At 38.5% G+C, this 17,477-nt stretch overlaps 1 protein-coding gene across 1 annotated transcript in view; it reads left to right on the plus strand.

The window, feature by feature from the left end:
* TRPM3 (transient receptor potential cation channel subfamily M member 3) overlaps positions 1–17,477 on the plus strand; it is a 278,883-nt gene that overhangs the window by 211,452 nt on the left and 49,954 nt on the right. The window contains exons 10-15 of the mRNA XM_015614958.3: positions 1,429–1,529; positions 3,271–3,405; positions 7,465–7,515; positions 14,035–14,175; positions 15,574–15,603; positions 16,647–16,936. Of these exons, the coding sequence (XP_015470444.1) occupies positions 1,429–1,529; positions 3,271–3,405; positions 7,465–7,515; positions 14,035–14,175; positions 15,574–15,603; positions 16,647–16,936 (748 nt within the window). The remainder of the gene's footprint in view (positions 1–1,428; positions 1,530–3,270; positions 3,406–7,464; positions 7,516–14,034; positions 14,176–15,573; positions 15,604–16,646; positions 16,937–17,477) is intronic.

Raw genomic sequence — 17,477 nt, forward strand, 5'->3', positions numbered from 1 at the left:
CCACAAAGGTTTATATCAAGGTCTTCACAGAGAATTTCAGCAGCCAGCTTTATGTTTTCCTTGCCTCCAATTTCAGAGTCCACTTTCAGCTGGAACAGTGTGTGGGTTTGAATAGTACTGAAATGGGTACAGAAATGCTTTGAAGTAATGAAAAGCTATTATTTGTCCTCACTCCATGATATCAGTATAAGAATTAATAAAGACAAAATGACAGTAGAGGTATGAAGTCATTAAAAAATAAGCCTTTATAAAATCACCTAACCACTGCAAGCAGATATGTAGTTATAAAGCCAAAGGGCCCTTTATTTATTTGGTTGATCAGTCCATTCAGGCCAGTTCTCCCTTTGACATTGAAGCACAAACGCTGTTTTACTATTACAAATCAGCTGAGAACCATGAAATATTAAAAAAGCACAGCAGGACAGGAATGTCCCACAGTGCCCATTAAAACTGCAGGGGAAAACCTACCCTCCCTCCCAAAAACAAACAGCTCCAAATCATTATTTATTTTGTTGATCAGTCATTCATTTCATTTCGTTGATCAGTCTGTTTAGGCCAGTTCTCCCTTTGACATTGAAGCACAAATGCTGTTTTATTATTACAAATCAGCTGAGAACTGTGAAATATTAAAAAAACTCGGCAGGACATGAATGTCCCACAGTGCCCACTAAAACTGCAGGGGAAAACCTGCCCTCTGTCCCAAAAACAAGCAGCTCAAAATCCATCTTATCATCTGCATAGTTTCTCATTTAATTTGGATATATTATACCTTGACACATGCTTAATAGAATGCTTTCTCACATGAGTATTTCATATGTGAAGGGAAATTTATCCCACCAAGATGCCTCAGTATGAATAGGGGAGCAATTCCTACACTTCTTATTAAGCTGGAATAAAATAAGATAACATAAGATGCCAAAAAATGCACAACTACTGAAATCAGTGGTGTCTGTATGAGTTGAATCTACTCGTAATTGCTAGAGGCACGTGTGTGTGTGTGTGTGTGTGTGTGTGTGTGTGTGTGTGTTCATGTGATACACATGGGTGTGTGTGTATTCCTGCAGCTCCATCTGTATCCTGGTTTGTTCTCTTGCTTCCCATCCAACAGGAGGGAAACCAGTTTAGTCCACCACAAATTGCTTCTTCTGGCTTCACCCCTATCTGCTGTATTTTGAAGGGAATATGAGGAAACAATTCATGTTTATAAGACAATCTGAGAACCACAGATTCAGATTTGAGAACGGAATACTTATTTTTTTACAGGTGTAATGGAAGCCTTGGTTTTGTTTTAATATGAGATCAGTTGCAGAAATGACACGGACATCCGTGACACTTTTCACCAAGTGGAGTTACCAGGGCAGAATGAGCCTAACGTCTTATTTCTTTTTTCTCCTGCTCTCCTCCCTGCACCCCTGTCTGTATACACAGGAGCTAACGCATCTGCTCCCGACCAGCTGAGCCTGGCACTAGCCTGGAACAGAGTAGACATCGCCCGCAGTCAGATCTTTATTTATGGGCAACAGTGGCCGGTACAGTATATGTATATATACACAACGTCTTCTATTGGAAACACTTTGAACCCTACAGAGTATTAAATCCATTCTACTTGTGTAATTGTGGTTTTTGTGTGGTTTAAAATACACTGGGTAGTGCTAAACACACGGTTCCCAATCGCAGCTGCTGAGGGCAGGCACAGTTGCAGCGTTTTGTGTGTTCTGTTGTCCAAGGAAATGGTGACATCTAGCGATGCCTTAAGAGTAGGAAAGCGTACATCTGAAAAAACGGGAAGTACCAGATTTATGCTACCAAGCACGATTCTGCAAGCTGAGGAAAACAAGTGTACAGCCATATTTTAGTGCCAGGCTATAAGTTCAAGGAGAGTCAAAACTTATTTTTTCACTTTAAGCAGTATGCTTTTGTATGCAAATGCTGAATTTAAGGTGATGATTTGACATAAAAATAATACACCATACAAATGCTGGAGATCATGTAGACTGCCAGAGCTGATCAGCAGTATCACCTTGGATGGGCTGTGGCTCCAGACCTCAGGTGGTGTTAATTCTGTGCCCACTGCAGCTCTGCATCGACCTGTCTGCTCTACATCTGCACCATCCTGTGCTCCAGTTGCTCCTGGGCTAATGCCATTCCCAAGGAGCACCAGGGGCATGAATTCTCTTCAGGAGTGGTAGGGCTGTAAATAAAGGGGTTATTGAACACTGTGTCAGCAGAGGAGGAAGAGTCAGCTCCCAGATTGTGCTGAAGCTTTTACAGGGGGAGAAGTCACACAGAAAAACAAAAAAAAAAGCATATCCCTACTTGTGTATGTCCCTAAAGCCAAACCTATTCACTCAGAAGTTTCAACTGGACCACAATAGTCACTCCTGTGACAGTTGTTTCATCACTGTCATTAAAATTTCACGTGCTATCATTACATGAGCATTTACATTTCCCCATGGAAAAATTATAACAATGGGAAAAGCTTCTGTTTAAGTATCTTTGCTTTCAATTTAACTTTCTGCAGCTTAAAGCTAGTACAAAAATCCTCGCCTTTTCAGTCATGGAGTGAACAGGACTATTTACTTTGTCTTTGATATTGGGCATAAGTATGTGTCAAAACAGGAGGGATTTTAATGGCATTGAACTGTCCTCATTGTTATCCCTTCATCATAGCAAATATTTGCATAAATTCTGCAAACTGCAATCGTTTTGGAAGCTAAAAGCCGGAAGAAATTATCTCATCCTTCTAACTCTGCCTGACCTACAAGAGATAATAAGAAGGAGAGGTTTTGTGTAAGAAGACCTCTTGCATATGAGCCTTCAAAGAAATGCAAATTATGAAGCTATTTCTGTTTCCTGGCTGTTCAAATTTCCCTGAGGTTCCACACCACAAACAGAAGGAAACTCGAGAAAAGACAGAATTAAAGTTATTTTGTGTGTGCATAACAAATATATCCAATACAAATAAAATGTTTGACAGGAAAATAAATAATTATAATAATGATATGGTGAATAAGGTAGAGACATGATCAGCAGTTTACTGGGTTCCAGTTCCTTTGTCCTAATCTGTTTTTCCTCTGATATTCATTTTTGAAATGCAGCCCTAAATCAGAAAAAATGTTACAGATTAAAGCTGTGATTATCCCAGTTCAAACATAGAAGAGCAGCCCTTACAATTTTGTCAGGGCTCCCTGCTTGTGCTAGAGTGACTGAACCAGCTGGATGCAGCCTGCCACGCCCAGGAACAGCTTCAATTAATCACTTGCTTTGCAGGTGGGCTCCCTTGAGCAAGCAATGCTGGATGCACTGGTGTTGGACAGAGTGGATTTTGTGAAATTGCTCATAGAAAATGGAGTAAGCATGCATCGTTTTCTGACCATCTCCCGGCTAGAGGAATTGTACAATACGGTAGGGCCAGCCTAAGGCAAATTTTCTGTCTCTATATTCACTGTTCTAGCTCCCACTTGTATTGTGATGACATAATAATGATGCACCAGGCAGTCAACACCTGCTGCAGAAATTTTTCATTAGTCCATATTGTCTCTCTTGCTTGTCTCTCATGCTGTGCCTTGCCCACATAAACTGCTGTATGGATTTTGTAAGACATGAAATAAGCCTCACACAGTGCCAGCTAATTTCTTGTCATTGTAATTCCAGTACAACAAACCTAAGATTCAGGCAGGTGGCACTTGCTGGAAGACAGTAACTGACAAGTTGGGACCCATACAGTGGTGTTATATGACTCCTGACAATGTGGTTTCAGAAAAATCTTCCAACTCTTAATCAGTCTCTGTTATAGTGAAGGACTTCCCTATGCCTCCATGGAGTTCCAAAAATTAGACCTTTGACTTTTAAAAACCTGTTTGCAAGTTTTTAATCCTTGCCAGTCCTTTATTTTAATCCTCACACAAGTCTGCTTCTGAATTCTCAAATGCAAAACACATTCCAGCATTCACAGTATTATACCTATTTAGGTAGTAGTCCAGAAAGTTCAAACTTCTTTTGAAAAAGTAGTTCTCACTTCTTGTGAAAAAAATCCTGAAGTCCTGTCTAGTTCTTAGCATTCCCGGCTTTGTGTGTTGTAGAAGGGCTGTGACATGGGCATATCTCTTTTCAAAAGGTTTTTCTGCTGCCAGTACTTTTCAAAGCCTTTGCTGTCATAAGCTGCCACACTGGGCTGTTATCTGGAGGTGTTTCACAGTGATGGTGACCAAAAGTCAGTTTTGCAAAATATCAAATATGAAAAGGGTTCATTAAATTTGGGCAAAATATAGAAGAACAGGTATGTTATATATATAAATCTATATGCCACCCTAGAGACAAACTCCCATCTGATCTTTGGTCAGTTTATTCTTTGCCTATTGGTTAGCATCTATGTATCAAGAACAGAATGTCCATGAGCTTTCTTGTAACATGGATAAGCCTTGTAGCTCTTGTACCAAAGCCAGTTTTTACAGGGAATAAGTTTGACAGAAGCCTTCAGTTCCACAGCTAAAAAATGGGCTTTTTGAACAAACTTATTGCTATAGAAGTCAACATACATTTTTTCACACACAAATTCCAAAGGATCCAAGCTCTGAAATGCCTAAACTATCAGTTATACTATATGACCAAATGCATCCATAGTAGCCTTAGCACCAAAAAAATCAGAAGGCCAGTGTGATAGATTGGCATTGAAGAAAACAAAGAGAAACACCTAAGAAAGTTAAAACCGCTGGAGGTTGATGGGAGTTTTTCTCCTGGCCAACAGCTGGCCATTTCTAAGAATTGACAGCAGTTTTGATCATTGAAAAGTGAGATCAACCTGTGAACACCACCTTAAGACCTAAGCCTGGGAATTTCTTTGTCTCTTTGTTTCCTGGCTGTGAAAGGTAACAGAGCTCCAGCTCCAGCCATGCGGCCCGGGCAGGGGCTGGGCTGGGCCTGCCACGGCTCCCGGCCTGGAGATGGGGCCTGCAGGGCTTCTCCCTGGGCTCTGGCCGGGCCAGGCTGGTCCCTGGCTCGGCTGCAGTTTTTTTGCTGTGACTGAATTCACCAGAGACTGCCGAGTAAAGAAAGAAAAAAGCTCTTGACCTGTGGCAGGCTGAGACAGTGACCACACTCTGCAGAGCAGCCATGAAGAATCTTCCATTGCAGACAACTCCAGCCGCTGCTCCGGCAGAGATCACAGAACCATCTACAAAGCCTGGGCAAGATTTTAACCTTTTCATTACACAGATGAGACTTGCAGATTAATCCTTTTTTTCCAGAGAGAGAAAGAGAGTAATCAACATGTAAAGAGACTTTATAAACTATTAGAGTCAGGAAAGAAAATAATTAAGCTTCAGAAGAGGTAGAGAATAAGGAGATGCTTTATAAGCTGAAATATTTTTCTGTAAAGCTATGGAGATGGACAATAGTGTTCTGAAAAAACTCCTTTAATTCATGACAGAGTATATAGGGAGGAATGGAGTGTTCAAAGTGTGGATTTTGAGCAAAAGGTAGAGTAATTGTGATACAGTGAGGTGCTGGAATAGAGGGGGGAGAAGTAATAGCTGAAGATTTGGGGCTGTTGTAGGGGCAAAGAGAAAACTTGTTTCCAGGAAAGCTCACAGAAACAGATGAAGAGAACTTTTGCCTTTGAATAACTCATCCTTAAAAATGACATCTCTAGACTCATTGACCTATACACACCTCAGAGTGATGTGAAATGGGAGGAGTGAACTGATGGCAGGATTTCCGGGCAGCTGGCATCAGAGAAATAGAAAGCTATAACAGAAATAGTTTTCTTGTGAGAAACTCCATAGATTAGCAGAAGATGACTTCTGTTTCTCTACAGAGACTGATGAAAAGATTCAAGCAAGAATTGGGGACTGTTTAAACACCAAAGTTCCGAAGTTTTTTTGTCTCTATGTTGTCATGTGAATAAGGGAACGGTTGAGTAGTGGAAGAAAAAAGGGTTTTCTGGAAGTTTTATTTTAGTTTTCTTATTCTTGTAGTTTTGTTAATAAATTTTCTTTATCCCTTTTAAGTTTTAAATCTGTTTTGCTCTTGTTCTAATCCACATCTCACAGCAAGAAATAAGTAAGTTTTCTAGTAATTTTTTAGTTACTGCTTTAAAACCACGACAGCCAGTTAAAAAATGCCATATTTCAGCATGAAACCTAGGAGTGACCTGTGAAGCTATAAACCAGTGAATCTTATCTCTGCCATGCCAAATTTGTAAAAATAGAAGTGTAGAACTATAGACAAGGGAATCAATTTTATGTCAACAAAGAGTTTACAAAGAGTTATTTTTCTGTAGGAAAATGTTAAGCCTCTGCAATCAGCATGTGGGAGAATAAGGATTTTGCATTTGGTGTCCCCCCCCCTATTTTTTTTTAAATTGTTTGACAGTATTTTAAAACTTCAAAGGTTATTAAAGAAATGTAGCTGCCATGGCTTAGAAGATTGGGGGTGCTTTTGGTTTAAAAACTGCTTGAATGTTAGCAAACAGGGAGAAGGAATACATGGTTTGTTTCCACCACAAAAGGACATAATTACCAGGGTCATAGAAGACCCTGTCCTGGGACCACAGCTGTGCTCAGTTTGTTTATGTAAGATCTGAAAAATGGTACCTACAGAAGAGACAATTATAATTGTTAATAATAATAATAATAATTAAAAACTCTGAAGCAGCATATGAAGAGTCATAGGTAAGTCTTATCATGCTCAGAGATGGGATTACGTAAAATTTAGTGTTGGAAAGTGCAGGGCAAATCATATATGGAAACATCAACTCTACACGTATAGTCATCCATCATCAGCTACCACCAAGAAGACCTCTCATAAAAGTCTCATAAAATATCAGCAACAGTCAAAAAACAAAGCAGAAAATAAAGTCAGATATAGATGATGTAGTAGTAGTAGTAGTAGTAGTAGTAGTAGTACTATTGAAATTGTGGGACTCCTCTGCAGAATGTTTTTGTGATGACAGCTGGAGTCAAAAGAAGATTGGCCAAATTCACAGACTGTGCATTCTGCAATCCCACACATATGTATTCACAGACAGTGGCTTTGAGATGAGACAGCCTCGATGCAATGCCAGGCTCAGAGTGTCTCTGAGAGACCAGGGATGGAAGTGGAAGTCCTGAGTGCAGGAAGGCTGAGACTAAAGCAGCTGGATTTGCTTCCACTTGTTCCCAGAGGTTGTGCATGTTGTGCTGTGCTCCTGGTTTTTCTAAGCCAGGAGCCTAACCTGATACACAGGACTTCAGTTTTCATCCAGTGTGACTGTTCATAGGGTTTTCTTATGAAAGAGTTTTCTACAAAAGAGGAAAACAGGTGAAATAACATTCTTGTTATTGTTTTGGGGTCTTTTTAATTGGTAACACTGTACAATTGAAGTGCTCTCAGCTACCTGATTTCTAAACTACCAAGGTGACAAAGATATCTCAACATTTATAATTTGTGCAAACGATTTTGTTCTTCTTCATTTGTCCTTTGCAGAGACATGGACCATCCAACACTCTGCATCATCTAGTCAGGGACGTGAAAAAGGTAAGAGTCCAATAGACGGTAGGTTGAAAACAATGCTGTTGTTCTTTGGTAGCTAGATACAAACTCCATTTTGCATGAGCTTTCAGTCAGAGCCTTCTCCTTCCTGCCGTACAGAATGTCTTGTTTGTGTGCTCCAAATATGAACTTTCTGCATACAAAGCACAATTAGCAAGTTATTTGGCTTGCTTTCTCTGTGGTTTTAGACACTTGAGTAATAGTGTGTCTGCTGCCATACTTGTAGGCTCTTAAATACTGTGTGGATTTATGCTGTTTCTTGTATTTTTCCATTCCTGCAACTGTTGTCAAAGCTACTTACTGTGTTGCTAGTTTACTTCTACGCCTGTAAAATAGCTGTTACCTTTGTGCTGGATCCTGGCTTGTTGAAATAGTTCCTCATTCCATATTGTGTGGTACATTGTAGACATCTTCCTCTGCAGAAATATAAAAAAGGAGTAGTGCAACTGTCACCTGACCCTTATAATGTTAATTTCAAGAATCTTGACTTACAAAAATCCATTAGAAGAGCTGGACAGAAATACTGAAAGGTATAGTGGCAGGAGGGAGATACCAAATACCTTTACCAATGTCCTCAGGATTAAAAGAGTTACAGCAGCTGCAATTAATAAAAATACTTTATCCTTTAAATATATGGATCAAGTAAGGAGGTTGAGTCTGCAATTGACCTCATCAGCTTGAATATTCTACCAAAGCATGTGCAGATTACAACTTTGCACATTATGTAAGTCAGACCTCAAGGATGGCATACTTGAGAAAGGATACTTCTGTACGTGGGACTAGATAGAAAATTGAAAAAGGAGAGGACATTTTTTCTAAGAGCACAGATTTTAGTGGTTTCTTCTGTCAGTGACAGCTGAACAGAATTAAATTCACCTGAGGAAAGAGAGTAGTAATGTGTCATATAGCACCTTTTTATTAAGTAATTCTACAGGACAATCAATAGCACATTTAGGTAGGTTCTGGTGGTAATCTTTGGTTAGTGTGTTAAATGGCATCATCATTGTCCAATTATGTATAGTGTATAAAGTGTCCACTGAAAAATGTGAAATGCCTACAAAAAGAAACTACACACAAATCCCCTTGGAATGAGCAGAGTGAAGCTAGAATCTGTTTAGAATGGATTCTGCTCTTGAAGCTCAAGTTTCCAGAATATTTTTTTACTCAATATACAGTTATTTATGTGCCTATATGAATCTGAAAGAAGCTTAATCTGTCTTCTGCTTTGAAGTATATACTTTTCCAAACACCTTCCCTCCCCCAGAATCACCTTTCCAAGTCCTTCTTCAAAGGCATAGCAAATTATATGTTGAGAAACTACATCATATTAATCTCTTTTTTATGAGCCCCTAATTCAATATGTATTTTTAAAGAAACTCTTGAAAGAAAAGGCATCAAAGTAGTCAAAGATGATCAGTACTCATGGCTGTATATGGACAGACATTAAACTTTCACTATATTTGATGACATTGTTTCATGGTGAATCCTAGCTATTAGGTGATGGTTATCTCTCCATAAATTTATCTTTCTTTCTTCTGTTGATATCTAAAATCTTCAGTAATTCCAACTACATTGAATCAGTCTTACAAGCATAGGTGAGGGCCTTGAAAACTGGAAGCCTGGTGTGGCTCTTTAGCACCTTCCTGAAAAAAACTGGACCTCTGGGTCTGCATTTCTCATTTTGTCAGTGAAGAGGAACTGCCAGGGTTCACAAGGAGAAGTGACAGCTCACCATACCTCTGCCTACTGAGCAGATCCCTTACCAGTCAACCAAGCCATAAATCAGTCAGCAGATCTGACAACAGTTTAAATGAAAACACCTCCTTGGATAAGACTTCTTGATGAGCACATCACCATTAGACAGTTAGATGTTTCATCATGCATGAAAGACAGCTCACACTGCTGATGCTAGTTTTTTGAATTCATGTATATTTTGATGCCAGACACCTAATCCCTCAGATTTAATTACAGCTTCACAGAATATAAATATGAAAGTATGTAATACACAACCTTGAGAAAATATCTAATCTATATGAAATACGCAGTGCATTTAAATGTACATCTCAGTTCTAAAACCTGTACTATTTTAAAAGGTGCATGCTAAAAAATTATTTGCATCTTGATCATTGTGATAGAAAAGGGATGTTTAAAAATCATAGAGGCAGTAATTTACTACTATATAGCTGTATAAATCAGTAGGAGGGTGTTGTGTTGTTTTGTGTTGTTTTGTATTATTTTGTGTTGTTTTGTTTTGTTTTGTAAGACAATTTTGCCTGCTTAATAAAGCAAATAATTAGAAAAACAGAAGTCACATTATCAGATTTCATTTGTGTCAGCCTATAAACACACACATGTGCACACAAGTATATGATACAAAAATGTATTTTCCTTTTGGATTTACAAATACTGCTGTGAAGATTGATAGTCTAGGCAGCATATTGTAAAGGCTTGGAGACACAGTCTTAAAGAATTTACAGTAATCAAAATGTGCATAACTTTTTCATGTATTAACAAGACAAATTATGTCATAATGACTCTGTCTTAGATCACCTTTCAGACTTCTCAATTCCATAGCTACATAGCAGGGCCAACCTGCCTGCATTTTTGGCCTCATGGCCATTTTGACATCTCCTGTCAAGGGTCCAGAATTTCACATTTAAGTTTAGCTTCCTTCCATAGACCACACACAGCAGTACACCCAGGCTAAGCAGAAAGCATCAGACAATGACTGTGCTGGACAACCTGTCTGCAAATGGAGGTTGCCCTCTACCAATTTTTTAAAAAACAAAAATCTTTCCCTGCCTCAGCTAGCTGACCAAGATTAGTAGAAATTAACAGATGGTTTTTTGGGTTTTTTTTTTCATTTATCTAAAACATTGTAGAAAATTAACAGGTCTCCTGAAGTTCCACTTCAGGATTATTTACACTTCCAAACCTGGGATTTTTTTTGACTGCTACTGTACATCTGCATTTCCAAAGAACAAATTAGAAATACATAGGATTTTGACAGTGTTTTCCTCAGCACACAAACTCAGAGGCTTGATACGTGGTGATGCAAAAATGCACTTGAAGTGAAATAAGTACTACAACTGACCAGATACAATTTAAACTTGAAATTTCTTCAGGAGAAGAGCAGTGCATTAACACTGTTAATACAGTGAGAGTTAAGAGTTTGTCCCAGCATTAAAAGATTTGCTGATTATTAACTGGGACAACTAGCTTACCACAAAATCAAACTTTCTTCTTGGTCATTCTTGACAACCTGGACTGCACTAGAATTAGTTCATCCAAATTCTTGCTCTTCTTGGGGCAGTTCGGTCCCTCCTGCACCACTGTGCTTCATTTACAAGCTTAACTCTGCCAGGGTGGTTCAAGCTGTCTGCTGACAGAGAAAATGCTTTGGCACGTGTTTAACTCCTCTCACAAGGATGGTCAAGATGGACCAGTTTTCTTTACTAGGGCGTCTCACTTTGGAAAATTAATGTTTATAAAAAGTGTATTTTTCCTGTGGGTTTTGGAAGTTTTCTTTAGTGAACTCTTTAAGTATTATCTGGGAGGTTTAGATGCATCATTTATCAAACTTCTTTTACTGAAAATTTTTTATCTAAATCTTTGATGAAAATTTAGAAATCAGAACTACATCAAGAAACTCATATTTTATAACACATATAGCACCGCAATGCCTGTTGTTCTTTCTTAACTGCTCAAACATTTTTTGCCTCTTAGCAATATTAAAGCATTCAGTTTGAGTGAAGACTTTAAGATAGATGGTGTCTGTTGAACTATCCTGCCTCAGAGCTGCAGCTCCCATTTCTGCTAGTGCTTTCATCCTTATTCTACTAGAATTATCATTTTATACATCATGGAGAGAGAAGATCATTTTGGAGGAAAAACCAAACAAACTAACCTAGCAGAATTTAAATTTTTAATTTAATTTTTATGTTTATTTTTAATTTCATTTTTACATGTTCTTTTTCTTTAAAATGTTCAGTATAAATGTTGCCATGTCCAAATTATCTAAGCTAATACACATTCCTGCAAACCATAGTAATCCCCCCACCCATCAAATTAGACAATATTAGGAAGGAATATTAGGAAGGTTGCAAAAGGATATGCCAGAAGGCATAGCTTAAAAATGGTTGGCAGCTCAATTTTTTCCACTAAATTTGCTTGATTTTCTGTCCTTTTGAATGCCAGCCGATTGCTGGGCATGGTACACTGTGAGAACACAACCTCCCTCTCTCCCTCCTGAGACTTTCCATCATGCTGCTTGTAACATGGTAGCAGGGCTGGAAATAAGATCTTCATGGCTGAAGTAGGAAAGGAGGATCTTTGCGTCCATTTTTTCTCTTCTGCAGAAGCAGTTGCCATCTGCTCTCCACTAGTGTTTCTCTGCTCTAATCCAATCATCTCCAGAGAAGACAGACAGATATCTCCAGACATGCAGATATTTCCAGCAAGGCATGATGATCATAAAATTGCTCCATGTGAATTACTAACCTTCTCATGAACACATAAAAAGAGCTTCAGGCTCACTGTAATCTGTACTGTATATTGTCATAGAACATTAGATTATTACAGTGCACTGAAAAATTTTGAAGTTAAGAGCTACAATTTATGGTCCTTCTGCAATATTGACTATATGAGATAATTTCTTTTTTTTTAGAGTAATATTCCTTTTTTTCAAGGCTACTATTCACAGTACACAGAAGGATAACTTGTCTTCTCCTTCCACCTTTATTTTGTAGTCATATCTTTTGCACAGACATACAGAGCAGAGGGGGTTCTGTAAATCTGAAGGGTTTCTTAGTGAGGTCTCTAGAGCCAGGTGATCTATTCACAATTTTCTGAATTATGCCTTTTTTTCTGGTAAGGAATGCTTACTGAAACACAAACTGTCATCCAGTCAACTCAGAAGCAGTGAGTTAGAGAAGGACACAAACTTTCTTTTGAGTTCATTCCCTTCCCATTAGTCCTTTCCTCCTGTAAAGGGATCAGAATTTACCTTGTGTAGTTCCACTGGGGGGAATAGAAGAGCAGGTGTGCCCACACTGGGGTTTTGTTTCTCCATTGCCAGAGATCCCCAAGAGACTCGACCAGCACATCTGTGAGTGTAGCCCAGCCTGCAATAATTCAGCACACAAGATGTCCCATTGGGCTTACTGCAACTGGAGAATAGAAATGCCCCATTAACTCAGAGCAAATTCTGAGTGCAATGAGAGACAATCAGTTACTGAAATCTTTCTTCATTGTTTTGCAACCCAGAAATACTGCAAAACTCACGACCTCAGTGATGCCATTTTCAGATTTGAAAGTGAAGAGAAGGAAGATGCTTGCAAGGGAGTTCCCATAAAGAGGACAATAAGATGTAGACATGTTTGTCATTTTTTTTCTTTCAAGTTAAAAGGTATTTGCTGAAGACATCATATACATATACATGTACATGTAGATATACATATGCATATGTATATGCATATACATGTACATATCTGTTTAGATATAGATATATAAAAATACCTAACTGAGGGCAAGGAAGGAAAATAAATAGAAGAAGAAGTATGTAGGCATATTTTCCAGGATCCTGCTAATTACCCTTGCCACAAATTCAGTTTATTTCTTGTGAGCCAATCTCTATGGTTCTGCTGGAAATTACATTACTAGATAGTGTGTTTAAAGGGGCTTTTAGTAAAATATGTAAGGAACTCAGGTAGTGAATATGTAGAAAAATTGCTAGACCTGTAGTTTTCTTCATAAACAAACCCCTAAATAAGTAGCCACATATATTTTGTTTATTACAGCTTTCATACATACACATAACTTCCCTCATTCTTGGTGTGAAACTTAAGCAAGGGTGTGTATTCTTTGAACATAACTCTAAGACTGAATGCTGATAGGCTCTTCTTGCCTCTAGCAATTAGTAATAATGATAGCTCTTGTACTTGTAAGTCCTCTAGAGTTGTAACACCAATCTTACTTCCTGCCCTTCCCTTCCTGGAACATGGGAAGGAAACACTGCAGGACGGGGTGATGTCACTTCACCATGCCTTGACAGTTCAGATGAGGCAGTCCAGAGAGATGCCAGCAGAGATGTGAGATGCCAGGATGAGTTGTGGGTGAGAGCTGGTGCAGGAAAAGTGCCATCTTGCAGAACTAGAGTCCAGCAACTGTGCCTGACTTTTCAAGTGTATCGATCCTCATGCTTTTGTTTCTGCAGTGTTGTTGTTCCTTGTTTCCCCAGCTGAAGAATATGAGTACTGTGTACTGACGTTATCTTCTGTTACTTCCAACAAGTTCTTCACCTTCTTATTTAATTTATGTCTTCTTTCCAAGCGAGAATATCCAGGTTTCGGTTGGATCTATTTTAAGGTGAATTAATTAACCAGCATAATAATACATTCCTGCTTTTACCTATTTAATTTGTTTTATTCTAACCTAATTCTAAAGTACATTTAACTGTGTCAGTAATAAGCATTTCTTCTCGCACCATCCTTATTTTCATTGCAGGGGAACTTACCTCCTGATTATCGGATAAGTCTGATTGACATTGGGTTGGTGATAGAGTACCTGATGGGAGGAGCGTATCGCTGCAATTACACCCGAAAGCGGTTCAGAACTCTGTACCACAATTTGTTCGGGCCTAAGAGGGTAAGAAACGAGTTGTTTTCCATCCTCATGACTGTACCAGCTGGCAGGGGTTCCCATAGCTTCTTACACGGTTCCAGACTGGTGGGGTCCAGTGTACACACTATTCATTCTACAGATTCATTTTCAGTATGTGCATTGCAGTTATCTCAACATAATGCATCACAAACCAGACATTGATACAAGCTACAATTTTCATTAAGTTAATGAGAAAATTATTACATTCTGCTGCCCTGCTGAAACCAGCACATAAAACAGTCTAGTCTGACTCTAGAACCTGTAATTATGAGTATTCACAGCTTTTAAAAGACATGTCTTTTGACCCACACCAATAATACTATAATTCTAACTCCTGAGTTTGATTTGAAAATTTCTGTGCTGTTAGATGCATTTCCTATCTCATGGCTTATCTCCTGATAGTGATCTGAAGGTTTCAGGGCAAAGAAACCCGTAACTCAAAACTTGTTTTATTTTTTGGATGTGGCTCCAGCAGCCATTCGATTCATGGCAATACCACTGTTAAGTATTTTTGTGAGTTCCATGTTTGATAGGTTATGCCACTGTGAATAGAAATTAATGTGAATAGAAATAGATATAGAAATGTGAATAGAAAAAAGGTCTTTCTAAAACACAAAAGCTGTTTATTGTCATCCATATTGCCATTGACCCAATCCAGCATGAACAGGATTCTTTTCAGCTCCTCCCAGTAGATCTGTAAGTTCCTTTTTTGCCTCTCATTTCAGATTTTAGCAATACACAGCACTGAAAGTATTAATAAGTGGCTATCAATACCAACAGCTCTGTGAAAGGCTTGCAGACAATTACCTAAAATGGGTTTATTTGTTTCCTTATGCTTTTCCTTATGACTCTTCACATTTGAAGGGAAAGACAGTGATTATACCTGGTGGGCGAGACTTCCTTCCCATAGTCACTCCATTGAGAAAAACATTTGAGCAGTGATTTCACTGACATTGAACACAGAGCAGTTCCACAGCAGTCAATAAAAGTGTTCCAGGGCAGTGAGAAAAACACTGATGTACTCCAGAGAAATCCATTCTTGCCTTATCAGTGGTCCCTATGACTTTCTTGCTAGAACAGCCCTATCCAGGTGCAGTTTGTACCTGAATCCAAATATAAATATTCTGTCATGGTTTTGGTGAAATAGTGTCAAATTCAAGTTGGGAATAGCTACATATATGTAATTATTTGACTGGTGTGTGTGTGTATATATACATACTATTACATTATATTACATCATATAAATATTATCTGTATTTTATTGTATATTCTACATCACTCTGCATGCACATGTACATATGTATATATGTATACACAAATAGCTGTAGTTTCTCATCACTGTTCTGTGAGAAATAACATTTTTCTAACCTTTTTTTTGCACAGCCAAAAGCCCTGAAGCTGTTGGGAATGGAGGTAGGCAACCTGTGATGCATCTTAATGTCTTTTCCTTGTTTGACAAATAGAAACTATAACCAGATAATGCTTAAATTCACTGTAATGAAAGCATGAATAGTGTTTTTCATCCAGATAACTTATTTGCACAGGGGGGCAGGTCAAGAAACATTTCTTAATAAAAGTCCAGGAGGTAGCTAAGGAAAAAGAGGGCTCTGCCCCAACTATGGATCTTTTTGGTTTTTTGTTTAATAATAATTAAATAAAACGTTTCAGTGTGGCAGGGGAGGCAGAATTTCAGTCAGATAGCATCTAACTTCAAAATATGTTCAGAGAAATGAGACACTTGCAGAGGATGATGCAGAAATCATTATACAGGCCAAAGTCATCTCAGTTTTATTGGAGCTTTTGGCTACCCCAGTGCTTCAAGGGGATAGTAGTATTTTCATGTTTCTTTGTTTTATACAACCACTTTTTCCATCCATAGACACAGGACAGAATAGGTCAGCTCATCTGATAAAAGCAAAAGGCTAAAATGGGAAAGAAACTAAAGGCAATAGGAGCAACAAAGGGAAAAAGGAATAAACACACAGGATAGGAGTAAAGAAGGATTGCTACCTTTGTAAGGAGATAAAGGGAGAAAACACAAGAATAAGCATAGAAGGAGTCTTCAGCAGATCAGAAAATCCTCTGGATATGTACCTTCTGGAGGGGGAAAGAGGCAGATGCATTACAGCAGATGTTACATTTGCAGTGAGCTCTTAGCTTTATTTTATTTTATTGGTGTTTTTTTTCAAAATGGTTCTGGATATTGTATGATATTGTACTCTCTGTTCTTAGTGAGAAAGAGTGATTCAGAGTAACTGTTCAGTATCTTCTTAATTACAGTGCACACACCAATACCTTTTTTATTGTTTACCTATGTTAAATATTTTGTCCAAAAAATGATGAATGGTGTGGCCTGCAGAAAATGTGCTTGACATCTTAGGTATTGATTTCAATGAATTATGTGAATTGATTCAGTTCCTTCACTGATGAAAAAAAATTCTCTACAATTCTCATAGGATGATGTCCCTTTGCGTCGAGGGAGAAAACCAACAAAGAAGAAAGAAGAAGAAGTTGATATTGATATGGATGACCCTGAGATCAATCATTTTCCCTTCCCATTCCATGAGCTGATGGTGTGGGCTGTGCTGATGAAACGTCAGAAGATGGCCCTCTTCTTTTGGCAGCATGGGGAAGAGGCTATGGCTAAAGCACTGGTGGCCTGCAAACTCTGCAAAGCCATGGCCCATGAAGCATCAGAAAATGACATGGTGGATGACATATCCCAAGAGCTGAACCACAATTCTAGGTGAATTTCATTTCATATACACTTTCCTGAGGGAGAAAGGAAAAAAAAAAAAAAAAAAAAAAAGAGGGTTGGGGAGAACATGCCTAAGATATTATTATCTCTACCTTGCTTCAATTTCTAACTTTTAGGGGAAGTGCAGTCCCTTTAGAGAAAATCTAAATGGCTTTTAAGCAATCTGTCTCCCAGAGTACCAAAGTTGTCAGCAATGTAACTTCTGAAATGAGAAGATGTCAAGAAGAGAGTGAAATATCTGTATTGTCTATGTGTTCTCCCTGAAGCCTCAAGAGTCAGACTGCAACATTTCTCTACGCTTTTTCAGGATACTCTGTACATTCCCAGCTGAACAGTCATTGAAATCCCCATCAGCATCGTATTCAGGCAGAAGTGTTAATTAACCAAGAGGTCAATTATGATTAGATGAGCAAGGCAAGATACTAGATTCCATAAGAGCCTTTCCTGATGTTAACATTTCAGAAATATAGGATTTTAGAAAGGATCATGGACACTTATTCTAGGAAGCTTGACCTTGAAGCCATGGGCA

Source organism: Parus major, chromosome Z (genome assembly GCF_001522545.3).
Source record: "Parus major isolate Abel chromosome Z, Parus_major1.1, whole genome shotgun sequence".
In the NCBI taxonomy this organism is placed as follows: domain Eukaryota; kingdom Metazoa; phylum Chordata; class Aves; order Passeriformes; family Paridae; genus Parus; species Parus major.